This window comes from Phyllostomus discolor, chromosome 5 (assembly GCF_004126475.2).
Source record: "Phyllostomus discolor isolate MPI-MPIP mPhyDis1 chromosome 5, mPhyDis1.pri.v3, whole genome shotgun sequence".
Lineage (NCBI taxonomy): Eukaryota > Metazoa > Chordata > Mammalia > Chiroptera > Phyllostomidae > Phyllostomus > Phyllostomus discolor.
Genome location: NC_040907.2, coordinates 11,008,945 through 11,036,833, shown reverse-complemented (window position 1 = coordinate 11,036,833; position 27,889 = coordinate 11,008,945). Strand labels below are relative to the sequence as shown.

At 59.0% G+C, this 27,889-nt stretch overlaps 1 protein-coding gene across 3 annotated transcripts in view; it reads right to left on the bottom strand.

The window, feature by feature from the left end:
- The window catches only part of PAX7 (paired box 7), a 99,104-nt gene that overhangs the window by 16,839 nt on the left and 54,376 nt on the right, over positions 1-27,889 (bottom strand). For all 3 annotated transcript variants that reach the window (XM_028513427.2, XM_028513428.2, XM_036025395.1), the window contains exons 6-7: positions 21,004-21,169; positions 19,368-19,570 (exon numbers count right to left, since the gene is read on the bottom strand). In XM_028513427.2, the coding sequence (XP_028369228.1) occupies positions 19,368-19,570; positions 21,004-21,169 (369 nt within the window). The remainder of the gene's footprint in view (positions 1-19,367; positions 19,571-21,003; positions 21,170-27,889) is intronic.

Below are 27,889 nucleotides of genomic sequence, written 5' to 3'. Positions count from 1 at the left end.
CAGTGCAAAGCTTTCGCTGACACCTTCCCATGAGACCAAGTAAGGGCCAGCATCAAACTCTCTCAGGTCCAGTGACGGAGGGGTATTTGCGGCTCTGCATTCGAGATCAGAAAGCTGAGGCTCTGAGAAGCTAAGTAACTGGCCCAAGTCTGCGAATTATTTAGTAAGTGGTGGGCTAAAATGTCAACTCAGAAGATGTAACTCCAAAGCCGATGCTCTTTCTAGCATCTGCCTACAGGACCCGCTTCAGGGCTGGCCCAGCACCTGTCGTGCTCCACGGCGCCATCCTCCCCTGCGGGCTGGCTGAGGTGCTCCACTGGCTCTGTAGGAAAGCCTCTTTCTCGGGGGGCTATAGTTGTCCATTGCAATAAATCCCCAGAGCTAGAGCTGCCCGATTTTCCTGCGGGGTGACAGGAAACTGCGTTGAGAGGGTTCTAGCCACCACGCCTGACCTTTGTGCCACAGCCACCTTGAGGCTGTATGCGCTCTCGCCTCTGACCGTGACCTTCCATCGTCTTCACGTGCTGCCCTCTGCCAGTCTCAGGCACTGGCCCTGCCCCGGGCAGCCCAGCCCCTGCCCGGTTTTCTCAGAGGAAGCCAGGGCAGGGAGGCCTTGAGCCAGCCTCGGCTGGGCGGAGTAGGGCCCAGCCAGCCCTCTCCCTGACCAAATTCAATTTCAAAGCTTAATGAGTTTGCAGAGGAGCCGGGTGCGCTCGCCGACACCGCTCCTTGCCGGCTGGGTGGTTCCCGCCCTGGCCACCGAGCGCGCGGCAGCCGGAGCAGGGAGAGCCCTGGGCTCCGGCGAGAGCGGCGGGGGCACTGAGCGAGTGAAAAATGTCAGAGCAAATTGCTCTTGACAGCGTTAATATCTGCACCTCATAGCAATAATTACATGTAAATAAATAGCAAAATGACACTCAGCTGGAGGCAGCTTGGGGAGGACAGACGCTGCTAAGGACCAGCTGGGGACCCAAATGCTCTGCTCCATCCTTTGCTTTGCTTTCCATCTTAGAGTCTCTGCTTCCCCCCTCTCACCCTCAACCAGATTCTTGCTGCAGCACAGAGCAGGGACCTCAAGATACTGGTCACTCATTAGAAATGTAAGGGGAAAAATTGGGGTCTCCATGGGGGGAACAGGTGGACCAAGCATCCTCCTGGCCTTTCTCTCCTTTCTCCCTGAGCATCTCACTCCCCCTAAGCGTCTCTGTGGAGACGTGGCTCTGAAATCCATGTCCCCGCCCTGACCTCTTTCTTGGCCTTAACCTCCACACCCCGCTCCCAACCCCATCCAGGCTCTCCTCCTGCACTCCCTGTTTCTGTCTGTGACTTCATGACCCTCCCGGTCACTCACACGGAAGACGTCCAGCCCTCCTCGACTCCTCCCTCGGTGCCCACACCCACGATGCCGCGCTATCACGTGCTGTGCAAACTCTCGCGCCGAGCACGGTACAACTTCCTGGGGAGTCAACTTGACCCGATGCTAATTTACTTCATTATTATGGCCAACCGAGATGGCTCCACGGTGGCAAAGAATGCAAAACGGGCGTGCGTTTTAAAGATAATCCGTGAACATCTGTGATACCCCCTGCAGGGCCTCTGGGAGAACATGCTCCACTATCATCAGGGATACTTTGGACAGAGGTTTGAGAAGCCCAGTGTGGAACCAGAATGACCCCCTTGTGCCTAGTGTGAGGGCCTATTAATTAGTTGGCTTGGGTTTGTGCTTTTGTCTGTAAAAGCAAGGGCCAGGCCTTACCCATGTCTAGGCTCCCAGGACTTAGCAAAAAAGACCATTGGAGATGTTTGAGGGAGGAAGAAAGGAAACGGAAAGGGAGTAAAAGGCTAGGAGGAGGGGAAGGTAGGGAGGGAAAGGTGGAGGGAGGCTGGAGATGGGGAAGGGGCAGCTGCTGCCTAAGGAGGTGACCTTCTCCAAAGGCGCCCAGGTGTGCCCGGCAGCTGGACTGAATGCCGGGCTCCACTGTCCCCTCCCCAGAGGGGCCCGGGGGTCATCCTTCTGAAACCCAGCCTCCCCTCCCCTCCTTGCCTGCGCTGTGTAGAGAGTTCCCACCAATCAGGGCTCCCCCTGCCAGGGAGGAGCACGGAGGGCCCTCCAGCTACCTGGGGCCCTGCCTGCCTCACCTGCGCGGGGCAGGCAACGCAGGCTCATTCTTTCCTAAACAAATACCTTCTCCGGAGCAGCCCCTGAGTCCCACACCGTCTTGTTTAGCACACCGACTAATCCACTTATCGAGGATAAAGCGTCTGTGAATCCTCGTTTGATAAAGGCAGCCACAAAATTAGCAGAAATGTGCCCTCGGCTCTGACGTACCAAACAAACAAGAGGCTGGGGGGCCTGCGCGGAGAGACGTCGGTCTCCTTTCAGTCTCGGGGCCCCGGAGAGATGCGGGAGAGATGCGGGAGGAGATAGTGACTCTCTGGCTGGTGCTGCGGGATGGGCAGGGGAGGCGCTGCCGTGGGGTGCACGGGAAGGGGGTGGGCAAGGTGGGGAAAGGAACCCTAGCAGAGACCCCACCCCAACCTAGCCCTCATGCACCCCAGTGCTGGCCTGGGTCCCCAGTTCCCATCACCACCCGACTCCATGGCCCGGCTGCTGCACCCACTCGGAATTCTAGCTCGGAGTCCTTCCACGCTCCCTCCGTGCCCTGCAGCATTCCAGGTATTTCACGTGTTCACCCGTTTATCCCTCATAACAGTCCTCTGGAGTAGGACTACGCCATCCACGTAGCATAGTTGAGGAAACTGAGGCACGGAGCATTCCAGATCACACAGCCGATAGCCACCGTTTCTGACTAGAGAGTGAGATTGCCCAAGTGTTATGATCTCCTGTTTAACTTAGGGGACGGCGCTCCAGTTCCACCGGGATCGACTGGACACTCAGGCCCCATCCCCAGCCACGGTCCCCAGCTCTGACAGCGGTCCCCCGACCCACCCGGCTCCACCCCCGACTGCCTCTGCTCCTCGCCCCGGCCTCATGGCACAGGGCCTTCGAGCAGCTGAAGCCTGCGGTGCCCCGGACACGGCCTGGTGAGTCACCGGCAGCCGAGCTACCCCGCGTCCACCATCGCTGACCCCGCTCTCAGGGCTGCAGGGCCTCCCAGCGGCCTCTCTGCTGTGCTCCCAGGAGCGCCAGGCGCTCTGCGGCCATGGGCCTGCTCACCACGGCACCAGCGGTGTTCCCCGCCACTGTGATGCCGATGGGGACTGAAAACAGAGACTCGCAGGCCAACTCAGTCAGCTGGCTCATCTGAGGTGGCTTGGAGGAGGGGTCTCTTCTCGGCTGCCGGGGGCTGGGCGGGGGGGAAGGCTGACAAAGAGGTGGGACCGGGCGGGGGGGGGGGGTGGTTCTGGGAGGCTTGGTCCTGGGGCAGCCCACACACCCACCGACTCTGGTCTGGGGAGGAAGGCTGGTCCCAGGCCTCGGGGGTGGGGACATTAATCACAGGGGAGCACCTGTCAGGGTGGCATCTGGAACTAAAGGGAAACACTTGGCAGAAGGGCAGGACTTCTCACCCCGGGCTCCTGGGGCCCTGGGACCAACCACCGCCATACAAGGAGGCCGGGGGCCGGGGGCGGGACATCTGGGGTTTGGGCCCGGGGAAGCCCGCTTTGCTTGGGAAAAGGTCCCTGCCACGGACCCCTGGACTGGGGGCGGGAGACAGACGCATGCAGAGAGGCTGGGCGCTGGCAGGTGACCACGGAGGAGGAGGAGGAAGGGCCCACGCTGCTGCTGTTCCCACTGACGGAGGAACCCCAGGCGGGTTCCCTCCCCAGGGCAGCCAGCTCGGAGGTGGCAGGCCGGATTCAGTCTCGGGTCTCTCGAGGTTGCTGTCTGCACACCTCTGTCTGTCTGTCTCTCTCTCTTCCTGTTTCTGTCTCTCTCAGTCTCTGGGTGTCTCTCGCATGTGCTTCTCTCCTGGACTCTCTGTCTGCGCTGCCCCTCTGTCCCCGACATTCCCCAACAGTTCTGAGTGTCTGCCTGGACCCGCCTCTCTTCTCTCCACCGGCACCTCACACCCTGACTCTCGCTATGGGTCTCTCCGTCCACTTCCGCGCCCTTCTGCGCCCGCAGTCGGAGGCGCCTCCCGAATCAGCCCCGGAGCTCAGCGCCCCGGGCTCGCGGGCGCCCTCGTCAGCTGGCTGTGAGCACAGAGAAGCGCTGCGGGGCTGCGGGAACCCTCAGCCGGCCTCCCCGGCCCCGGCTTCTTCCTGGGGACCTCCAGGGGGGAGTTCAGCTTCCCTCCCAGGCCTCTTCCCTCCTCATTCCTCTGCTGTCCGGGGTGGTCAGTCCACTCTGGGTCACTGCAGGGAGCTGACTGGGTGTCTGACAGCTGGGGAATTGGGGAGGGCACGACGAGGTCATTTCAGCCCGCGCTTCTCAGATCCCCTGGGGTCTTGTTCAAGGGCAGACCAGACCTGCAGTAGTGGGAGTGTGGTCTAGGCCCTGCCCTCTCTGGCAGCCCGGCATGGAGGAGGGAGTTCAGTCCCACACGGGGCAGACCTGACCGGTGGGCTCTGGCAATGTCCCTTGCTGGGGACCCCGAGTCTGCAAAATGGGTGCGATGACTCCAGGCCCTCGGGGTCAGGGAGGATCAGACGGCTGCAAATACCTGCCTGACCGCCGGGTCTGAACAGGTCAGGGGTGACAGGAACTGCTGCTGAAACAGTGACCCTGCGACTTTAGGGGCCAAAGCCCGATCCTAGGTGGGACAGCTGCTCCTCCCCAGAGATCTAGAGAGCAAGGATGGAGGTGACAGGGGGTGCAGTCAGCAAGGAACCTGGGGAGTTTGGGGCTGGGGGGGCATTATCACAGGTGGGGATGGAAGGTGGTCCCTCGGGGGGGGGCTGAGGAGATTCTGCTCCAGCCTGGACACAGCCCTTTAGTGGAAGACCCTTCCTGGGGCCCTCACAGGACCTTAGTCCTCCCGCACTCTCTGGTGGCCCCACAGACCAGCATGACGGGGGACAGGAGCTGGGCAGGGTCGGGGGGGGCCCTGACACATCCCCGCCAAGTCTCTCCTCCTCCTGCCTGGTGCTCCGTGCTGGGGAAGGTCTCCCGGGGCTTAGTGTCGGGGCGGGGCTTGTCCGGGCCACCCAGAGCAGAGCGGCAGAGATGGCCGCAAAGGCTGTCTCCTGCCCCCTCTGCAATGATGCAGGCACTGCCACACCCACCACGCCCTCAGACAAGCCCTGCTAACCCTGGAGTCTTTCTCAGCAGCGGGAAGAGGCGGGCTATGGCCGGTGTCTGTTTGTAAAAGGAGGCTGTGGCTCCGCTATTCCGAGGGTGACTTCTGGCTTGAAGATTGCCGGACAGGGGATGCCCGTTCCATTCAGATGACCCCTCCCCCGGATCACTGCCCAGAGAGATGGGGAGAGGGGGTCGGGGTGCTGCAGCAGCAGCGGGGTCGAGGCGAGGCTCCCCAGCCCAGGGCTGCGGATGCGCGTGCCGGGGCTCAGACCCGCGGCCCCACCCAGACGGTGCCGCCTCTAACACCCAGATCCCCCAGGCCCACGAGAGACCCACTGGGTCAGCCCGTCAGGTGGAGCCCGGGAACTCAGGTTTTTAACAGGTTCTCTGACAGCCCTGACAAAACCAGGCTCTGTCTGCACCCCCACCTCACCCCTACCCCAGAGACGGCAGGCTCACTGCTTTGTACAAGGCTGCCCTTTCCCTCTGTTTTTTTTTTTTTTAAGATTTATTTTATTCTTATTCCAAAGAGAGAGGAAGAGAGAGAGAGACATTGATTGATCGGTTGCCTCCCACATGTGTCCCAACTGGGGACTGAACCTGTAACCCAGGCATGTGCCCTGACTGGGAATCAAACCCATGACCTTTTGGCTTTGGGATGATGCTTCAACCAACCGAGCCACACCAGCCTGGGCAATCCTTTCCCCTTCCCACCCCCGGCGGGTCCCGCTGTGAAAAGCCCTTCCTCATCCTGAGCTGAATCCGCCTCCCCATGGCGTCTGCCGGCTTCGATCACCCCAAACACCCTGGCCTTCTCTGTCCCAGCAACAAACAGCCCCAAGGGGGTCTCGGGTGGGATGGTGAAGGTTCCCTTTTGGCCTCACTGTATATAATCCGATCACCCAACCGCCAAGGAAAGAGCTTAGGAAGCAAAGGTGGACCTCCAGGTGGTCCCTCCAGCCTAGCCAGGCCAAAGGTATTCATTCCCCTTGGCTGGAGGGGGCTGGGGGCCGCTGACACCCCTCCTCGCCCCCTGCCTGGGGCATCCCCTCCTCTCTGGAGGCTTCTGGCTCCCGGCTCGCTTGCTTGCCTCTCGTGGAACTGACTGGAAAGTCCTTGAAGGCAGGGGCCACAGCCGGGCACAGGACGGATGCCCAGTGCCCAGTGGGTGCCCACCACCCTTGACTGGCCCCCACCTGCACGCCAGGCTTTGTGCCTGAAACAGGCCACCAGGAGAGCCCGGTCCCTGCTTTAGAGGGACAGGACAGTACCCACAAAGTTAACATTCAGAGGCAAAACAGGGCAGACTTCCGAGAGGGAGTGGCCAAGGAGCTGAGACCAGAGAGAGGCCTAGGGTGTGGGTGGCTAGCGGAGAGAGGGGAGAGAACGTTCTAGCAAGGGCACGGGCGAAGAGGCCTGCGTGTGCGGGCTGGGGACGGAAGAGGAAGTCCTCACGGGAGGCACTGCCAACGAGGAAAATGCCCATCTGCTTCTTCCGCTGGGCCGGCCTCGCCGGCCCTGTCCCTGGCCACTGCTCGCCTGGGACGGATGGCGAAGGCAGAACCCGCGACCACGGGCCCGGCCCGGGCTGCCGCTCGGCATCCGGGCTCAGCGTTCTGGGGGCGGCCGGCCCGCCGCTGCTCCCCATCCCAGGCCGGGCAGCAGGAATTAAGCAGGCGGCCGAGCCCGAGCGCGTCCTTATCTCGGGGAGACAGTTGTTGGGAATCACTTTGACTGAGTGGTTTTGTCTCCCCGCATTTTCCACTGTCAGGCGGCCTCGGGCCATGGATCAAAGGCGCGGCGGCGGCAGCGGTGGCAGTGGCGGCGGCGCAGTGCACAGGGAGGGGTGGCTGATCCAGCCAGATCCCCCCTTCCACCCCCCGCACGGCCCCCACCCCTGCCTGGACCCAGGTCGGCTGGGCCCCCGGCACCCGCGCCCAGCCCAGCCCAGCTCAGCCTGCAGGCCCAGCGTTGGGGAGCTGGACAGGTCCGAGAGACGGGAGGGAAGCACTGGGAAAGGAGAAATGGAGAGGGGGACAGGGAGGAGGATGGGGTGAGGGGAGGGGCTGAAGATGGAGAAAGAAGGTATTTGGGAGAGAACCCTGGAAGTGAGAGAAAGGGTAGAGAAGAAGGAGAGAGATGAGGGGCAGGAACGGGAGGGGGCTGGGGGCTGGAGCTGAGAGGAAAGAAAGGAGGAGGGAGAAAAAGGGGGTCTGGAAGAAAGGGGTGGGCAGAGAGGATCCAGTCTGCAGAGGTGCAGGAGGCTGAGGAGGTGGTGGTGCTAACGGGGTTAGGGGGAAAGGGGCCCACGGGGAGGGGCTGGGAGAGGCCAGGTACTGGAGTCGGGGAGGAAATGGGGCTGGGAAAGAAAGCGGCAGAGGCGGGGTGCAGAGGAGACCCGGAGGTTGCTTTCCCACCAGCTGGGCCCACGAGAAGGTTCTGGGATGAGGGCCTGGCTGGAGGAGAAGACAAGTGGGAAGACAGGCCTGGCTGGGATGGGGGTGGGGCAGAGGCTGCCCACCCTGCAAGGAGGTGCTGGCCCTGGCCACGCAGAGGGAGACAGCGGTGCAGAGTGGGTGACTGGCTGAGACCGCACGGGGGTTAGGGTGCGCACTCAGGCCTGGCCTTCTGATGCCCCGGGGGACAGTGACCCAGGTCTCTGGTGCTCCCAGAAGCGCCAGCTTCGCCAGCAGAACTCGGAGGGCAACTAAGAACACCTGCCCCCCTCACATGCTCACAGCTGGGGAGAGGGGCAGCACAGAGAGGGGGCCAGGTATGAGGGGCAGCACAGAGGGGGAGGCCCTGGGGCTGAGGTTGGGGTGGGGCAGATGCCAGATAGGGAGGCAGGAAGGAGCAGGGAGACTCAAAGGTTCCAGGGGAAATTAATTCTGCAACAGGGGGCCTGCGGCTAGGCCCTGCACCCCACTCTCTGTGAGGCCTTGGGAGCCCCCGTCTGCAAATAGCCGCCCGCATTGTGCTAGGAACCAACCAACTCACTTTGCACATATCGACTCAGATGAGCTCTATGAGACAGAAACCCTGATTAGCTCCACTTTACAGGGGGGAAACTGAGGCAGGGAAGAACCTGTTTGGAGTCATACAAGCAGGAAGTGACAATGCTGGGGACTGGGCCCAGGCCCAGGGACCCCAGAGCCTGCATCCTGACGCCCCTGCTCTCCTGCCCTGGGAATAGCCAAGTCGAAGCGCAGAAGAAGTCACCAGCACGCGGGAAACAGCGTTTTTGTGACCTGTACTGCGGAATGGCACGGTTCCTGGGGCCGGGCTGGCAGGTTCAAGTCCAAGCTCTCCTACTTGTTAGCAACGCACGCAAATGATTTAAACTGCTTGGTGCCTCTGTCCCCCCATTTGTAAGAGAGAAGGGATTGAGGCCCTCCCCTTCTGAGAGAGGTAGGTGTTCGGGAGATTAAATGCTGCAGCGTCTGGCCTGTGGCGAGTGCTCAGAAAACACTGACCCATCACTATTGTGATTTGTAGAGTACGTTCACGATGCTGATAAAGCGCGATGGATGCACAACGAAGGCACGACGACCTGCCATGAGGGGGCGAGGGAAGGCTTCCCAGAAGGGGCCCAGCCTGGAGCAACAGAGGCAGCGGGACTGAGGGGCAGAGGGGGTCCTGGAGGAGGAGGCCCGTGCAGAGGCAGCAGCAGATGCAAAGTCTTGGAGCCGGAGCAGGGCATGCCCTCGGGGGGCGGGGAGGCCCTTCAAATCTCCCGGTCCCTCCTGCCTGGGGCCTTGCCGGGCCTCCCGGGTCCAGTTGCCGGCCATCCCGGCGGCCTCCCTCCCGCTGGGGACCCCAGGGACGGGCCTGAGCAGCTCCGATCCGCCCGCCGTATTAATTGCTAATCTCCCTCATTTTCTTCCCCTCTATCTGCGGGGACTGTCGCGTTCGGAGCCCCCGTGCTAATCAAGAAGAAGGACAAATCCTCTATTTGCATTCTTTCCCACCCAACCAGGCAGCTCTGGACAGTCAGACGGGAAGCCGGCAGACCCAGGCTGCGGCCCCAGGAGGGTGAGGGAGGAGGCGCAGGAGGGGGCCAGCCCCGCCCGCGGATCTGGTGGCTGTGACTCACGTGCTCATACAAAGAGTCCACAGAACCCAGAGTCTGAGCGGGAAGGTTCCTTACTAGCAGCTCGTCCGTCTCTTTAATTGTGCAGGTGGGGAAACTGAGGCCTAGAGCAGGGAGAGCACACAGTGGGTCAGCAGCAGAGCTGGGAGGGAACGCAGATCTCCTGACGTTCCAACCACCAGTGACCAGGCCTGGCCCCGGCTGGGCCCAGTCGGACGCCGGCCCACGCAGAGAAACCCGGCAGGCCGTCGCCGACTCAGTTTCTAATCAGAACACGGGCAGCCCGCAGGGAAAGCTGCCCCTTAGTAAGCTCCTCCTGTGAGCCAGGCACAGTACTGGGTATAAACAGTCTCATTTGTTTCTCACAATCCCACAAGGGGAGCAGTAACACCCCATTTTACGGATGAGGAAACTGAGGCTCAGAGAGCTCACGCCACTGGCTTGGGGTGCCGGAGCAAGTCGGCAGAGGATCCGGGGTCCGAGTCCTGGTCTGTGTGACCGTTCCACGGAGTCCGTGATGTATCTGATTCAGGCCCTGTGTTCGCGTTCACCGTGTTATCTGTTTGCTGCTGTCTGGGCTGCACCCACCTCCTATCCCTGCCCATCTTCCCCTGAACCAGTTCCACCTCCCTTTGGAGACTCCTCTTCCAGGAAGCCTTCCGTGGCCACACCGTCCCTTCTCCAGACCCCTCTGTTCTGCCTATCCTGGGGGACCAGAAGTCCCACTAAATCGTCAACTACTGATTCTCTCATCGCTGGGGGCGGGGGTGCCGTGACTACACTGTCCCCCGACATGTACTCGGTAAGGGCAGACACAGCCGTGTGTATTTCTTCTCTGAGCCTACCTATATGCGCTGCCTGATACATGAATTGGAAGGGAATCACGGAATGACATTCAAGTGCAAGCTAAATGACCAGCTGCCTCAGAAGGCTCGTGGGAACAGGCCACGGCTACGTGTCATCACTGAGAACCCTCAGAGACCAAACTCTGAGCGGGAAGGTTGCTAACCCGCAGTTCGTCCGTCTCTTTAATCGCACAGACGGGGACACAGAGGCCAAGAGCAGGGAGATCACGTAACGGACCAGAAGCAGAGAGCTAGGAGGGAACTCAGATCTGTAGCACTCCTGGGGGTGGTCAGGGGTGCCTGCAGACCTACTAAGTGCCAGACACGGAGCTCTGTGCATTACCAAATAAGCCACCTTGCACCAGCTTATCACTGCCCCACCTGTGGTCCTACTAAAGACTGTGGTCCCTGAAATCCAGGGGTCCATGGAAGTATCCAGGTCTCCCCTCCCCAGTGGTTTAGGCCAGGAAGCAGCAGGGAAGCCCCTGCCCACACCTTCTCAAGGTGTGGAGTCCCGCTCACTGCGCTTGCTACAGCGGCGGGCAGAACGGGAGGCCCAGGCTGGCCTCTGAGGGCAGACTTCAACCTTGATCTCTTGGCCAGTCTCAGGGAGGTGGGCACAAGACTCCATCATCCCAGAATCCCACCCGGTCCTCTGAGAACGTAGGAAAGGCCAGGGTTCTACCCCCCATCCCACCCCTGCTGCTCCCTCGATGACAAAAGACTCCCAAGTCACTCGGAAGCCAGCCAACAGGCCAGGTCCCCCAATTCCTAGCATAACCTGTGCATGGGAATGATTCTCCCCCTCCCCCTGCTCACCAGCAGCCTGGAAAGTTCCTGATCCCAGTCTCGCCTCTCTCCCCCACCCCTTCGTCCCCCTCCACCCGAGAGAAGAGGGTGAGAGGCACAGAGGCATAAACACGGGTCTGTTTTCACAGGAGAGGAGGCTCAGTCCAGGCCGCTCCCTCGGGCTATAGCCAGGCCTCTGACTGGCGGGAGCAGGTGGTTTTGTTTGGTGAGGAACCGCCGGGGGGAAATAGCTCAGCTTTTCCCACTGAGGGAGGTGGGCTGCGGGCAAAGGCAGAACTGGACGTGAGAGCGGGATCTTGGCATCATCTGTGTCTCTGGGGGCTGGGAGGGCTCGAGGATGCCCAGGGCCCCCGGCCGATGCTCTGAGCCCTGTAAGCGCCTGGACGGGAGTCAAGAAGAAGGAGCGCTTGGGGTAGGGGACACCTGATGAGCTGAGCGGCCAGTCCCCACAGCCCTTCGTTGGTGCCCCAATCAGGGCTATGATGAGGGGCTGGCAGATGTGGCTGGGGGTCAGGGGCGCCCCTGGGCGCTGGGCTGCCGTCCTGGGTATGGTGGAAGCCAGTTTGGCTTCAGGTCCAAGAAAATCTGGCCACAGACTCTTGGCCCTTTCCACAAACTGACCTCTGATCCCACCCCGTCACGGTTGGTCATGGTGAGAAATGGTGAGCCACGGTGAGAAACGGGTGGGTGGGTGGAGTGACTCAGTTAGCTTTCCCTCGCCCTGGGAAAAGCCACTTGGAGCCAGTGTCCACCCAGGGGGAGCCAGCCAGTCCTTCCATCCCAGCTCCTCCTTGCCCGGAGCCCTGGAAGGTTGGGGGGTAGTGTTTCCCGTGCTTTCTGCAGAGCGGGGTGCTGCCCGCACCCCAGTGTCCTCTCTTCCCAGGACAGGGGCAGCGGAACACCGCTCTGGATTGGACACGGACTCAGTTCTTTTTCAGCCAACCAAAGACAGTGAAGCAGAGACAGGGGAAGGGGGAAAGAGATGGCAGAGACGGGCTGGGACTAAAGCAGGGTCGGAAGCCAGGGCACAGCTTGGGGGTGGGTGGGTGGGAGGAGAGTGAATGCACGTTTATTAAGCACCTGCTATGTGCCAGGCACGTTACTCAGATTCTCCTTTAGTCCTCCTGGTACCCTGGAGAGGCAGGAGTTATTGCTCCCATCGTCAGACGAGGACAAAGAAGCCCAGAGAGGTTAAGCAAGCGGCCCCAGGGCCACAGAGCAACGTAGGAAGTGGCAGAACCAGAACGTCAACCCAGGGCTGCTCGTCAGCAAAGGCCGTGCAGTTCCTCTTGCCCAGGGGCCCGAGGGAGAGGCCCCTCGGGAAAGGGACAGCCTCGGAGGGACCCTGAGAAGGCGAAGGGAAGGAAGCGGGAGGCAGGAGAGCCACAGGGAAGGGAGGAGAAGGAAGGGCTGCCGAGGCCCAGAGGAGCGCCGGGCTGGGGTTAAAGCCCCGTGTTCCTACAACCTGCTAAGCCGGAGAAATGAATTCTGATCCCTCCAAAACCCCACCTTGGGAAGCGTGCGAGAGAAGGAGGGTCCCCTTTCAGGAGAGCAGGCAATCCTCCACACCTCCTCCCGACGCCCCGGTAATGCCGGGATGTCCCCAATCTGCTTTGAGGAACGGAGAGATTAAGAATAATAAAAAAATTGCAATAAAATGTGTGTGAAGGAGGGGGTAATTGTGGACAAACGCAGCATTCAAATTCATTTTTCAGCTCTTTTACACACCATTTCAATCTTATTTTCTGCTTGTTAATGAGATCTTGTTGCCTGGGCTAGGCAAAACCTTCCCATATCAGGGCGTAATTGCACATAATTTTCTCTCCTACCAGTGATTTGCATCAGTTTTTTAAAAAATTCCGGGCTATTTAACACCCTACACTCCCCCTCCCTGTCTCCCTGCCGACAAATCTCCCACTCCCTCCTCCTTCCTCGTCCCTGGTCCAGCAAGACTCATTTTAAATGCTTATTATACACGCGGTGTCACCAATAAAGGGGGGAAAACACAGAGAGGAAGTCGGAGGAGAAAGAGGCGAAGGAGTTTCCCGTGCCCACCGCGTGACGGGCACAGCTCCGTGCCCCAGCGAGCGGACTTGATCTCGTCCTGCTCGGGGTCCAGGGAAGGTGCAGTGGTCTGGGTCAGGCAGGTCTGTCTAAGACCCTCCTCCGCTCACCTGCTCTGTGGCCTTCAGCAAGTTACTTAACCTCTCTGAGCCTGTTTCCCCAGGTGGAGGGTTTCTGTGGGGCTTAAGGGATTTCACAGAGGCCAAGTGCTGATACGGGTTGGGGCACCCCAGAGGCGTGCGGCCGATGGGGCGTCTTTCCCTGCTGGGCTGGCTCCCCTGGAGGCCTTGACCGATGCCAGGAGGGCAGCGGTGGGCATGTGCTGTTAAGAGGCACTCCGGGGACCCCATTCACAGGAAGTAAAACTAAAGCCTCGAGCTTGATTTCTCCTGGGTTCGGCACGAGGGAGCAGCTCTGACCCTGGCTATGCCCCTGCGGCTGCAAACCTCAGCCTTCCCATGTGGACCACAAGACCGACCTCCCCGGGCCGGTACAACCAGGTGGTACTGTGGGCTGTGCAGCTGGACCATTCGAATCCTAGTTCTGCCACACTTCCCAAAACCCACCACAGGGCCCGGCACATGGTAGGGGCTTAATAAATATCTGTTGAATAGAAGGATGGATGGATGGATGGAGGATGGATGACCCTGGAAAACTGGATTCCCTCCTCTGTAAAATGCAAGTCACAAACCGCCCAGATGCAATGAGTGGAAGCAGGTACAGCGCACAGCCATGTCCGTGGCTGGCCGAGCATCAGCATTCACACCACACTGGCCGTCATTAGTGACTGTGACAAGCACAGGAAGGAAAGGGCAAGAAGGCTTGGTTGACCGGGATTGTGGCCAGGTGATAAACTGCACACTTGGAGAGTATTTTTCATTAGTTCGCTGGGGGCGCGGTGGGGGGATTGTAAATACATGAATCCCTTGTACACGTTCTTTCGTGTTAAGCTTCACAGAGAAGCAGGGGACCACCGACGTGGGACATTGTGAAGGAACAAAGCACGTGGCGGTGGCAAGACAGAAATGCCCCCTTTCCCAGAGGCAAGGGTCTGGCTGGGCCCTGGGGCCCTGGGTGGCAGTCCCAGCTCGGCCGGCCACTGACAGTGTGATGGTGCGGTTCGGGGCCAGGTTCTCTCCCTCTCCGTGCCTCAGTCCCCACCTCCCACTCTGGTCCGATCTGCACCTGAGACTGCTGGGGGGTAGAAGGAAGCTCCAGCTGCCCACGGGGGGCACACACACAGGTCCGGAAGAAGCCCCCTGCCCAGGGCACCCTGCCCCTAGTCTCCGGCCCAGATGACCCTCGACATGGCAAAACCTCACGCCTGATGCTTTGCTTGGGAGCTTGGATGGGCAAGCGCTGCAGCTGTGGATGACTCTGGGTGCCTGCTTGCCCCGTCACAGCCGGGACTCTCCAGGAGGGGGCTGCGATGCCACCATCACACCAGGGCACCTAAGGACGTGGCCTCCTGGGGACAGGAGCTGGGTCTCCCCCATCAGAACCGAGGAATCCCTCGGAACAGGCTTCGGTGTCCCCTTTACATCTCTCTGCCCACCACCCCGAAAAGCGCACCCTGCTTGAGATTCCTACGCGCGGGCCAGTGCGAAGGGATGAGTCTGCAGGTACCAGATTATTCAAAGCCATTCAGGTCACCAAAGGTTCCTTTGGTCCTAAGCTGCCCTCAGTTGTTTTCCAAGTCACTGACCTTCAGCCTGGAGTGAAGGGGACAGAGTGGGTTGGGGGAGGGGTCTTTGGGTCTTAGCCTCCAATGGGCCAGCAGAGAGAGAGGTCTCATGGGCAGAAGCTGTCTTCCTCTTCAGAAGGACCCAGTGTGCAAGGCCAGGGATGTCCGTGTGATGTGTGGCTGGCTCTGCAGTGGGGGGGGGGGGGGGGGGGGGCTGGGCTAGGAGAGCAACAAGCCTCCTGGTCACCCAAACCTCTGGGAAGGCTTTCTCCAGTTTGAGCCAGCCCCGCCCATCAGCCCCGCCTATTGGCCCCGCCCATCAGCCCCGCCCATCAGCCCCTAACCTGTGGTCCTGGCCTCAGCGTTCTCGTCCACAGTACAGGTTGAGTGAGCTTTCCCCTCCACTGAGCTGAGGGTACCGGCTTCCCGAGGTGGTTTCTTCGGGCTGCCAACCAACCTCCAAAAGAGACAGCAAGGGGCGGGGTGCATTTCGGAGGCGGGGGTGGGAGTGGCTAAGAGCCCAGGCTCTAGAGAGGGGGGGGGCGGGGTGCTGAGTCCCGGTTCTGTCCCTCTGTCAGTTGGTTTCTCAAGAGAGACCTTGCAGGCAAGAAGGGGCTGGGAAGAAGTATTCAACGTCTTGAAAGGCAAGGACCTACATCCAAGGTGACTCTACCCAGCAAAGCTTTCATTTAGAATGGAAGGGCAGATAAAGTGCTTCCCTGATAAGGTCAAGTTAAAGGAGTTCATTGTCACCAAGCCCTTATTATATGAAATGTTAAAGGGACTGGCTTAAGAAAAAGAAGAAGATTGAAAATACGAACAATAAAATGACAACAAACTCACAACTATCAACAACTGAACCTAAAAAACAAAAACAAAAACAAACTAAGCAAACAACTAGAACAGGATCACAGAAATGGAGATCACATGGAATGCTATCAGTGGGGAATGGGGGAAAAGGCACAGGGAATAAGAAGCATAAATAGCAGGTACAAAATAGATGGAGGGCGGTTGAGAATGGTATAGAAAATGGAGAAGCCAGAGAACTTACATGGAAGACCCACGGACATGAACTAAGCGGGGCGATGCTGGAGGGAGTAGGGGTGCAGGGTGGAGGGGGGTAAAGGGGAGGAAAAATGGGGCACCGTAATAGCAGAATCAATACAATATACTTAAAAAAAGAACATTGGAAACCGAGCGGGGCCTGAGTCACAGGGGCTCAGAAAGCGGGCTGTCCTTGTCAGCACTGGCGGGGAAGAGTGTGACGTGCTGTTCTGTGACGTGTGTGTCTGTGTCTGTCTGCCCCGCACGGCCAGCTCCGCAGGGCAGGGGCCTCCGTCCCTCCTGGTCACTGGCTGAGGCCAGAACGGGGGTGGGGCATGGAGCAGGCACCCATAACTATTCGCTGCCTTTGAGTCAGGGCTCAGGCACAGAGCTGAGATGCCTACGTGGCATTTTGGTGATTTCGGCTGGGCAGTCCCTCTGGGCAGTCCCCGAGGCTCACGGCACCCTGCAGCCCAGGCTGGGTCTGAGCCGAAGATGGGGTCAACCCCTGAGAGGGGGCACACTTTCCCCATGGTGGCAACAGGCCAGGTGGTGTGGCCAGCAGGTGCTCAGCAGGGCCCCTCAACTTCAACCCCCGCCCCAACGTAATCCCTCTGGGCCAAGGCTGCGTGGGCAGCGGCAGCAGGGACCTACGACTCCGTGTGAGGGGTTACGTGCCAGCCCACAGCCCCAGGGGGAAGCCCCATCCCACACGGGGCCCATCCTCTCGCCCAGGTGAGCTCCTCCCGTCGGGGAGGTAGGTCACGGAAAATGGATCAGTCTTGGCGGAGGACCCTCACGGCTCCCCAGACCACAGAGACGAGCTGAAAAGGTGGGGCGGGCCTGCTCAGACCCAGGAGGGGGTGTGCCGGGGGGGTGTCGGGGCTCAGAAAAGCCGGGAACTCCTCTACAAGACCGGAACACCCCCGGGCTGCCCCCTGCCTTCAGGAAGTGCTCGCAGCTTAACCCCGGAGGGCCGCGCACTCAGAGGCACACATGGCCTGGCCCCGCGTCCACCCGCCCGGCACGCAGCCCCTCTCCCCTCAGCAGCTGTTCACCTCCCGGTCCCCTCTGCCCCTGTCAGACCCGCCATCTGTCTTCACACCTTTGGTGGGAACCTCTGGGCGAGTGCCTGTCCGAAGTCCGCCCGATCCATCATGGCCTCGCAGCCTCTCCGCCCCGAGTGGTGGGGAGGGAGCCACCGGGGGCTGGGCTGGACCTGGCTGCTCGCATTGGTGGGTCCGTTTTCCTTCCCCGTCCCTCCCTCCCTGAGGTTCAGCGCTGGGCCCAAACAGTGTGCGGAACATCCTCACTCTCTATCCCCTGCTGCAAACAACACTACAGAAGCCAGGGACCCCTGGTTCCCTCGGCTCTCCTCTGCCCTGCGATGGAGCGCTGCTTTGGGGGTACACCTCAGCCCACGCTGACGGTAGCGGGCCGGGAGGAGCAGGGGTCAGGGAGCCAGGGGCCCTGAACTCGGACAATGCGTGTGTCCTGGGCTCTCCAGCTGTAAAGTGAGGTGGCTGGCCACATAACCTCAGTGTCCCTCCTCAGATTTCCAAGTAGTGCTCCTCCCACTTGTTTGTACCATGAGGCCAGGCCAGGACCACATTCTCGGGCCTCTGCAGCATCCTTACCCAGCCAGCTCTGGGGCCCTGCTGGGCCTACCCTACCTCCTGACTCTGGAAGGTTAGCTGGACCCGTGAGGCCCTGGCACTGGTGAGACGGAGGTCACGGCCTTGAATCCCAAAGAGGCTCCCCTGGGTTCCACTGGGAAAACATTCTGGTCTGCAGGCTGCTTCCCCTCCCCCCATCACGTGGGACCCAAGGGGCCCGGGTGCATCGCCGTTAGGGACTCAGCGTTCAGCTGCATGTGTTTACCGGGCACTCAGCTCTGCAGGGACCTGGGCTGAGGGCTTCACGTGGATCGCCCCACTCAATCCCTGATGGCCGTGTGAAACAGGCGCTAAATCGTCCTCATTTCGTGGGTGAGAAAATCAAGGCACAGAGAGGAGAAGGGAACTCACCCACAAGCAAATGATGGAACTAGAATGCAAGCAGCCCTCCACTCCACACACAAATAGAGGCAAACAGGAATGAACCCAAAACACGCCGCAAATGAACATTCTTGGAAATGTTTTAGGCCAGGGAGCAGGGGGCAGCTTTTTTTCTGTGAAGGCCACGGAGTAAATATTTCAGGCTTTGCAGGCCATCGGGTCTCTCTCGAAACTATTCAACTCTGCTGTTTAGAACAAAAACAGCCATGGCTACATCAATGAAGGAACACGGCTGTGTGCTAATAAAACTTTATTTACAAAAACAGGCAGCCAGATGGACGTGGCCACGGCGGGGAGGTGGGGGTTGTAGCGGACCTCCCCTTCGGCCCCTTTTATTTCAGGCATCAGGTCTCTAGACCAATTCTATTGCCTTGGTAAAGGGGGGGGGGCGTGGGGTGGAAAAGAGAAGTAATGTTTACTGGGCCCCTACCTGGCCAGGCTCTGTGCAGGGTGCTCTAACCTGATAGCACGGGAATGCAGAGAACATCCTTCCTAGCAGGTGAGGGGCACTGTTTGTTCACTGGGGGCAAACTGAGGCTCCAGGATGCTACCTTGCCTAGCACCTGAGCAGCAGAGCTGGGACTAAAACCTCCTCCAAGACTTCCCCTTCCTATCCCCCTGTTCAGGTAGGTTTGTACCACGCACATTCTCACCACACAAGAGGGAGGTGTCTCAGAAGGTGGGAGGCAGGGTGAACCGCCCCCCGCCCTTGTGAATGGCTGAGAGCCTGCTGTCGCCACAGAAATGAACTCACCAGTTCCTCAAATTCACTAAAAACTTCCAGCATCACCAAGTCCTGCTCCCCAAACCCGCCGCTACCCACTGCCAGCCCCAGCATGGTCTTCCCCACTTCATGTAAGTAGGTCCCAGGACTTCTAACAGCACCACCAGGCAATGGCAATGACTGACTTAACCAGCAACCAATCACACGTTGAGTGGACAGAGTTCCAAGACCCAATGGGAGTCGAGTTTTCCCCATGGAACCCAGCCACAATTCTTTCCACCAATAGGACACGGCCCTGCCTTTCATGCGTGGGTCACTCCTGGGGAAAGGTGGGAGACGGAACACAGGGAGGACTCCTGGTTCTAGAACAAAGCCCCAGCCACCATCAGCATCCCACAGGGAGTGGTGCAAGGGCCCCACCGATGCACGCTCTGACAATGCCCGACTTCCATGGACTGAACAGCCACGAGGTCAGTGGCTGGCCAGTTTCACAAGCTCAGGGTGGCTGTCCAGCCAGGAGCACTCGCTAGTAACACATCTGTTTGTTTCTGGGCGGCGAGAAGTGTGGAAGTGTGGAAGGGAAGTATGGAAACCCTTCCTCTGCATCCACCACTGAGCCACCCAGGTGTGCAGCGTGTGAAGAGAAACCCAAGGTGAAGGACCACAAAATGCTGACAAGCGAAGGTATTTAAGCCCTCTCAAGGTACCCAACAGCCAGTGGCTTTGTAGAGACCAGTGACTTTTTCCCCAAGGACCGCTAACTTGGGTCACCTGGAGCCCTTGAGGCCTGGACTAGTGGGGGTCTGGCGACAGGACCTTGGGCAGAGGGGCGAGGCCACCTACCTGAGGGGACAGGCCGTTGCTGACAGGATTCATGTGGTTGGAGGGCGCCGCTGGGTTCATGAAGCTGTCGGAGTAGCTGGAGAAGCTGTGGCGGGCTCCGTAGGCAGAGCTGGTATCCGCGGCTGCCGCGGCCGCAGCCAGCCCCCCCTGGTGCATGGTGGACGGCGGGAGGGGCTGGGGCCGGTGCACAGTGCTGCCCCCATCTGTGGAGAGACCCAGGGGAGGGCCTGAGTGGGTGGCTCACCTTGGAGGGTGGGCCTCCTGGGCAGGGAAAGAACTTCCTGTTTGGAAAGCAAGCCATGAGCCTCCTTCTCGCAGTCCCCATCCAATGGAGGGAAGGGACTGTCTCTCGATACCTGAAATGGGACCAGCTGGCTTCTAGGCAGGACACTAGGGACTGGCCAAGTCTGCACTGACAGCCGACTAACATTCCAGATCACCTCTGGGCAACGGTGCACGGGTCCTGCCGCTCCATGCTCAGCATACACTGGGAACCTAGTGATTACCTGGGCTGAAGGTCAGACCTCGTGGGGACTCTGTCTGAATCCATCCAGGCTGGTCTCAATAGCATTTTGTGAGCATCGACCACTTGCCAGGTGCTTTTACAGACACTAAAGGTATGAAGCAAGACTATGGTTCCCATTTTATAGATGAAGAAACTGAGGCTTGGTGGGGTAGGGGCTCTTATGCAAGGCGACAACAAGGCTGGTGAGCCGTGTGGCCAGGGTTTGAACAGCTGTCTCTGTTCTTAACTGCTCAGCTGCTATTCTGCTCTGTTAGGACCCCTCCGTAAAGCCTTCTGGCAGACGGGACCACCATCCTCTGCAAAGGTTTAATTTCTCATTAAGAATCCCAGAGAAGCCCTGGCTGGTGTGGCTCAGTGGATTGAGCATCAGACTGTGAAGCAGAGGGTTGCTGGTTCGATTCCCAGTCAGGGCACATGCCTGGGTTGCAGGCCAGGTTCCCGGTGTGGGGAATGCAAGAGGCAACCACACATTGATGTTTCTCTCCCTCTCTTTCTCCTTCCCTTCCCTTCTCTTCTGTCTAAAAACAAATAAAATCTTTTAAAAAGAGAGCGAATCCCAGAGAAGATCCCCTGCTTCTCTCCTCAGCCTCCAGAGCTCCAGCCTGTCTGCCAGCCCTTTAAGAGGAGACCACCAGGGCTTCATGAGGCAGATGTCAGGTAGTGGGGTTCCTAATGTGTGCAGGGGATGCGGGGGCGGGGGCTGAGAGGCAGTGGGAAGAAGAGGGGGAGGGTGCAGTTGGAGACAGGATCCAAGGAGGGAGGGGAAGAGCCCTTCTCTCCCCAGGTGCGCCGCCTCTTCTGCATTTGAATAAGACCCAGAAATTCACGTGACTTTACAGTTTGAGAAGCTCTGTTCTAAACGTGGACATGGAAGTGACCTTGTTAATCCCTACCTGGACGCTCTGTAGCCTGTTGGCAGAGCTGAGAAGTTCAAGGGCAGGACCTCCCCTTTTTTGTCTTAATAGACTGTCCAGGTGAAAGTAGACGCAGGGTCATAAACACACAACCCTTCTCATTCCTTCTTTGTTAAGGAAGGACGGACTGGGCGGGCCCAGGGTGAAGGGACAGAAGGTAATGGCTAAGATGCCGGGACGGGGCCCGGGCACTCACCTTGGGAAATGGTGGTGGTGGGGTAGGTGGAGTCCGGCAGCTGGTAGGGGGGCAGCGCGGGCATGCCGGTGGGAGGGAAGCCCCCTGGCAGAAGGTGGTTGAACGCTGCCAGCTGGTTGGCTCCAGCTTGCTTACGCCAGCGGGCGCGGCGGTTACTGAACCAGACCTGGTGGGTCGAGAGTGGAGAACGGAGCCCTCAGCCCGGCTCCCGGCGGAGAGCTGGGACTCAGCCAGAAGCAGTGGCCCCAGCCGTCACCCTCGGTCCAGGCGGCACGCTCCCCCCCGGGAGGACACGCCCTCCTTCACACTGAGGGGACGGTGTGCAGACAGCTTTCATAGGCACGGTCCCCTTCTGTCCTCACGACCTCCCAGGGAGGGGCTTATCATCATCACCCCCATTTCACAGACAAGCGAACTGACACCCAGAGAGAGTGGGTGACTTGCCCACGTGTCAGGCTGTGTGACTCTGGGTGCAGTGCTCTGTCCATGGCAGCTGCTCCTGCCCCCAGGGATGTCAACATGTGACTGTCCCTGTTCCCACACACGCTCAGCTCAACTCCTGCCCCCTCCAGGAAGCCCCCCAGGAGGAAGCCACACATCCGGGACCCACCTGAATGAGACCTGCCTGCCAGGCTCAGATGTGAAAACCGGTTTTTTCTCTGGCGCCTGAGGCCCCACTTCGCTTATCCGGCCAGGCCCCCTTCACCGGGGAAACCCACCTCCCACGGACACAGGGGTGTGCTTAGCACCAGTGGAAAACCAGGTAACATCTCTGACACTCCCTGACCTTCAAGCCCTGTGCTGGCGCTGCACGTGTCTGTCCGTAGTGAACCGAGAGACACCGCCTCCTATTCCCATTTTACAGAAGGGAAAACCGAGGCTCACACAGGTCAAATAACTTGCCAAGACCACAGCAACAGTCTTCAGTGGACCTGAGGCTCGAACGTAAATGCCTGCCCTTCCACAGCCCACCTGTCTGGATCTGCAACAAGCCCTGGGCTGGGCCGGAGAGAGGAGGATGAGTGCATGGAGCAGGGGCTGCCCCGGGGTTGGGGGGTCTTCTCCGCCTTCAAGCTCTGCACGCGCTGCTCGCCCTCTACCTGGAACTCGCTCCCCGCAGCCCTTTCTCTGGAGGCCTCGCCTGTGCTTCCTCACACAGTTATCTGTTTTGGGGGGCAATGCTTCTCTTTGTCCCTGCAGCTCCGGGCTCTGGGGGTGGAGGCCTGCATCCCTGGCTCACGGCTCTGGCTCCGCAGGGGCTCAGCCAATGCCTGCTGAACGGACAAGTGAACCAGGGAAGGCAGAGATGGCTTTCCCCTGGGATGGGGCCACAGGGCTCAGTCGGCAGCCCCTGCTGGTGGGGAGAAGACCCTGACCTTCCCTGGCACAGGACTCCCTAAGGCCCCTACCCCTCCAGACCACGCCTGCTGACACTCGGCAGGGCAGTCTCGTTGGGCAGAGGGGTGCTGCGTGTCTTCTCCCGGAGGAGAAACAGCGCGCAGCTTCCCAGGCTGGAGGGATAGGGCAGCGGCTCTCACCAGCTTAGGATTCACGAAGAAAGGAGCTGAGGCAGCTACACTTGGAGGGGACGCTGGAGGCCAAGTCACATGGAAGTCCTGGCTCCTCCCCGCTTCCCCGGGGCCCCGAGAGCTTCCCCAAGGGGTGTCCTGGGCTGGGGCAGGGGCCCTCAGAAGGAGGGCAGCCCCTGAACTGGGAGAAATGGGCGGTGTTTCTGGTCCCCTGCTTCCGTGGGGAAATGTTTGAATTCGGGCTTTCCCAAAGGGTGGGGCTCCGGTCACTCCACGTTGGGGAGATGTCTCAGATGGCCAGAGACACGGATGTTAAACAGCCCTGAGCCGCGCCCCTTCTCCAGGCCCCTCTGGTCTTGGCTCAGCGCAAAGGCGTCCCTCCTGCCTTTTCACACGGAGAGGAGCCTCGGGAGGTGACCTTTTCCTAAGGGCCTTGATCGTACCTTGTTTCTTTGTGCATGTTTCCAACTGCCTTCCTTGTATGAGCTTCAGATACACTTTTATGTTAAAATGCATTGATTTTATAGAAAGAACAACGTGGGTCATGTGAAAATATGGCAAAATATCTTGAAGAGGGTCGGAGAGTAACTTAAGTGTGGGACATGCTATTCTAGTCGGTTCCAAGGCAGCGGCCCGTTTAGGGGTGGGCTGGCTTTTCCTCAAATGAAGGTATGAAGTCGAGGAGAGGGAGGCATTCTTCCCCGCTTCCTGCCTTCCCCTGCGTTTCCTCCCCAGCTCAGAGCTGCGCTGGGACCCTGCGCGAGCTCAGAGAGACGCCGGGGAGGGACGTGCGCAGGCTCCAGGCCTAGCCGCCCTCTCCTTGGGTTCAAGTCCACGACAGGCCCCTCGAAGGACTGTTGCCCTCCAGTGCAGTGACAGGTGACATGCGAGCCACTCTAGGGAGGCCCGAGGAAGGGCTTCCGGCCTCACCTCTCAGAATCCAGGAGGGCTTCCTGGAGGAGAGCACGTGCCCTTTGCTGCCAATTCCCTCACCTCGTCTTGCTCTGTTGCCCTGTTTCCCCAGGGCTGCCTCCGCTCCAGTGGGTGCCTCCCACCTCACAAGGTACAACACGATGGTTAGTTACTAGCAGCGACGCTGGAAACTGACTGCCCGGCTAAGAGGGGCACATTGCGTTATCTCCGCGTGCCTCAGTTTCTTCGTGAAATGTGGCTAATAATAGCCCCCACCTCTCAGGTGGTTCTGGACCTCAAATGAGTTAACATGGGCACAGCGCTCAGAGCAGCGTCTGCTAACTATCGATGTGCAGGAAACCCTCCGATGGCTGAGCTGGGGCCGCTCTCAGCCAACAGCCGGTGCCAGGAGGTCATTCATTTACTGACGGGGAAATGGGGGCCCCAGGAGGGACTGTGGCAGCCCGGCACCCCACTCAGACTCCTTGCTCACTTTCAGTCCTTCCCTCCTCCGTAGCACTGGGAGCAGACGCCGCAGGAGGCATCTGTTGCTGGGTTGAATGTTTTGTCTGGACCTTTTCCCAACGCAGCACAGATGGAAAGAACACGCTGAGCGGACTTGGGTTCAAGTCCTAGCACACCTGCCTATCAACTGCGTCTTCAGGAAGTTACTTCTCTTAGCTGCATTTCAGATTCCTCACTGCCGAATGGAGAGACTAATCCTCCCTCCCTCCCTCCCTCTGCGGATTATGGTGAGGATGAAAAAGATAATGCATGCATGTAAAGTGTCGCGCATCGTGCCTGGCACGTAAAAAGTGAATTACATGTATTATCTAGTGTCGTGAAAAGTTTGGTTGAAGTTGCTAATTAGTGAGTCCCTCTAAAACGAGATTCGGTTCAGGTCTCTGCTTCTAGAAAAATCACAGGCTCAGGGCTCCTGGCAGCCACACACAATGGATTTGTTTGCCTCCAAGGAAGGTGTGTGCGAGACGGGTCAGCCTCCTGCTGTTTGAAGATGCAGATTCCTGCAGAGGAAGTGACTGGTCCCCAGGCGTGTGTCCTCCTGCCCGACTCCCCTCTTCCCGCCCTTCACGGTGGCTCGGGCTTTCTGCAGGCTGAGACGGGGGCGTCTCCGCCACACACCAGGGCTGCCCTGTAACACTCTGCAGGCTTCCAAAGCGGGGCTGGAGGGGAGCCAGAGGGAGGTAACACACTGGAATCATGAACTCCACCTGACACGTGTTTACCTAACGGCTTGTTTATTCGAATATCAGCTCCATGACTACAGATTTCTGTCTGCTGAATCCCCGGTGCTCAGACCAGTCTCCGGCACATAGTAGGTGCTCAATAAATGAGTGCCAGATGAATGAACCTGGAGTTTCAAGGGTGGCCAGCATCGGAACCATCCACAGGTGGAGTTTTAATAATAATGACAGCCCCCACCCCAACTTGTGGCACTTTCTAGCTTTGTGTGTGTATGTGTGTGTTTCCATGGCATCGTTTAATCCTCGGATCCTATTCCTGTCATCTCCACGTGGCAGTGAGGAAACTGACAGTGAAAGGAGGAACTGATGAAGCTGGAATTCACACCTAGGCGTCTGTCTCTGAGGCCACTCCGAACCACTCCACTATCCCCCCCACCTCCCAGGGCCATGGAGAAAAGATGGCATAAAAATAAAATTGATTGCCCAAAGGGAGGTGGCTACGGGGGCTGGATGAAAAAGGGGAAAGGCTTTAGAAGCGCAGTTTGGTACAAAATAGTCACAGGGACGTAAAGTTCAGCATAGGACATATCGTCAATAATATTGTAATAACTATGTATGGTGCCAGGTGGGTATAAGAAATATTGGGGTCAGCCCTGGCTGGCGCAGCTCAGTGGACTGAGCGCGGCTGCGAACCAAAGCATCGCAGGTTCGATTCCCGGTCAGGGCACGAGCCTGGGTTGCAGGCCATGGCCCCCAGCAACCACACATTGATGCTTCTCTCTCTCTCTCTTTCTCCCTCTCTTCCCTCTCTAAAAAATAAATAAATAAAATCTAAAAAAAAAAGAAAGAAAGAAATATCAGGGAAATGTTTTGTAAGGTATATGATTATCTAACCACTATGCTGTATACCTGAGACTGATACAAAATAATACTGAATGCAAACTGTCATTGAAAAATAAAATTGAAGTTAAAAAAATGTCATAGGATTGCAAAATCCCTGAACCGCAGACTTAGAATCAGAGGCCAAGACTTTGAAAGTACAGAGCCATAAAACCTAAGCAGCGCCCGGGCGGCCTCGAGGTCCCTGCCACACTGTCCACAGCAGGAACCTTCTCTCTAGGTCTCTGACACACTGAATGTTGCACTTTTGCTTGAATGCTTCTCGTAACGGGGATCTCATCATCTCATGAGGCAGCCTTGACTGTCAATAAGGATCCTAGCATGTTAAGGGGCCTCAGTGACCGTTTAGCTTGATTCCTTTATTTATAAATGAAAAATTATATCTCAGGAAAGGAGACTGACCTGTTAAAGGCGACACAGCTGATCAGAGGTGGGAACCCACGGGAGCCGACACCCGTGGCTCCCAGGCCTGCGCTCTCTTTCCTGCAGACCATTGTATGGGACTTGGGACGTCTCCCTGTTGGCCCTGGTTCTACCCCGAGGCCCCTCAAGGCAGCCATGTTCTCCAAGTCTCCTCTTCTCCAGGCTAAATGCTCTACCATTCCTGCCTCCATTTGTGGGGGGGTTACCTTTAGTTCATTCTTTTTTTAAAAAATCAGCATTTACTGTTCTTCCCTCTGCAGGGAAAGCTCTCCGGCTATGGCGGGGGGGACCCCGCCCCACCCCGGGAAAGCCAGAGTCTGAGGGGGAGACCTGCCCCCGCCCTGGGAGAGCCCCGAGTCTGAGGGCGGCGTCAGCATGTGGAAGATGTCTGCCCTGTGGGTTTATCGGGGCCCTAGCTGTTGCCTCTCATCCCAGCCCCCCTCCCTCCTTGGACCTTGAGTGACACCTGCTTCTGGGCCCCCTGGGCCAATAAAAGTGCTGCCCTGACAGCCAGGAAATTTTACAAGGGGCAGCCAGGCTTCAAGGTGGTGGGAAGTAGCGAGGCCCCCAGACGTGGGAATGAGAAAGCGCCCAGGAATGTGCCCAGGAGAACAGCTGCAGCCGGATCGGAGCGGGAGGGGGGCCGGCGGGGGCAGGCTCGGGTGTCGCCTGTGAGAGGAGGGGAGGGGTGAGATGAGCTGGCTGCTGTCGCTGCCCCCCCTCCCTGGGGGTCTCCCTCGAAGGCAGCCCAGGGCCCCCCACTCCTGGAGTGGGGGGTGGGGAAGGCAGAGGGAGGTGCATCCGTTCCTGGAGTGGTCAGATGTTGCTTTGCTTCCAGAACTTTCTCTATTGCTTTCAAATTCCAGGCTCTGAGTCAACTTCTTGTTCCTGAACGGAACCTGGGCTCGGGTGCCCGCCAGGCCTGAGTGCCAGGCCCACTCAGGCCCCACTCAGCTCTGCGCCTCTGGGCTCCAAGCCTCAGCTTCCACACCTGTGGCCTGGGGCGGGACCCCTCTGGCTCTGACCAGGTGGCCCGAGGTTCTACCAGGTCCGGGCACAACAGGCCCCGGGACAGCAGAGGGCGGGTGCCCAACAAGGGCTGGCTACCCTTGGACGGCAGCGCCCCCATGAGCAGTCTGGGAAGGCCCCTCTACCCGCCTCCCTCTTTCAGGGAGAAGACAGGCCAGGAGTGGGTTCCCACTAGAGCTGTGCGTCATGACCTTCCTCCTCCCCCACCCAGCCTGGGTCCTTCCCAGCCGTCCCCGAGGCTCTCCCTGCACTCAGAGAGGACTGCAGTCCTCTGAACGTGACAGCACAGCCTGGGGAGGGGGGGCAAGTCCCTCCCCCACCGTCAGCCTGGACTGCAGGCAGGCTCTGCCCTGCCTGTACTCTCCCTCCCCTCCCCCCAGCTGGTTAGGAGCCGCACACTTGAGAGTGCATGTGTGCAGGGGTGTTCAAGGCCTGGCCAGTCTCCCTCTGATGCTTCTAACCCACCAGGAACAGGCCTGCCCCGACTGCTTGCATGCTTCCCATAAGGGGAAACTCATCACCCATCTTAGGAAGCTAAGCCTGTTCAGAAATTTTCCTCTGAATGACTCCCACCCCTCATCGGGGATGTGGGGGGTTTCAGCCTCCCCGAGCCCTCTCTTCCTGGCTGAACTACTGCCCTCCCTTCCTTATTGCTTCCCTTCCTTCTTCCCTTCTTTCCTTCCTCCCTCCCTCCTTCCCTTGACTACTTCTTCTCTTCCTCTCCGTGTCTCCCTCCATCCCTCCTTTTCTCTTTTTTTTTGAGGTGCTTGTTGCCTGGAGTGATGGACACAATCCACCAGCCCTCACTGCAGCCCCTGGCTTCCCTCGGGCTGCCCGCCACTCCATCAGCCCATCAACACTCGTAGCTCGCTTACTCGGCATCGATTG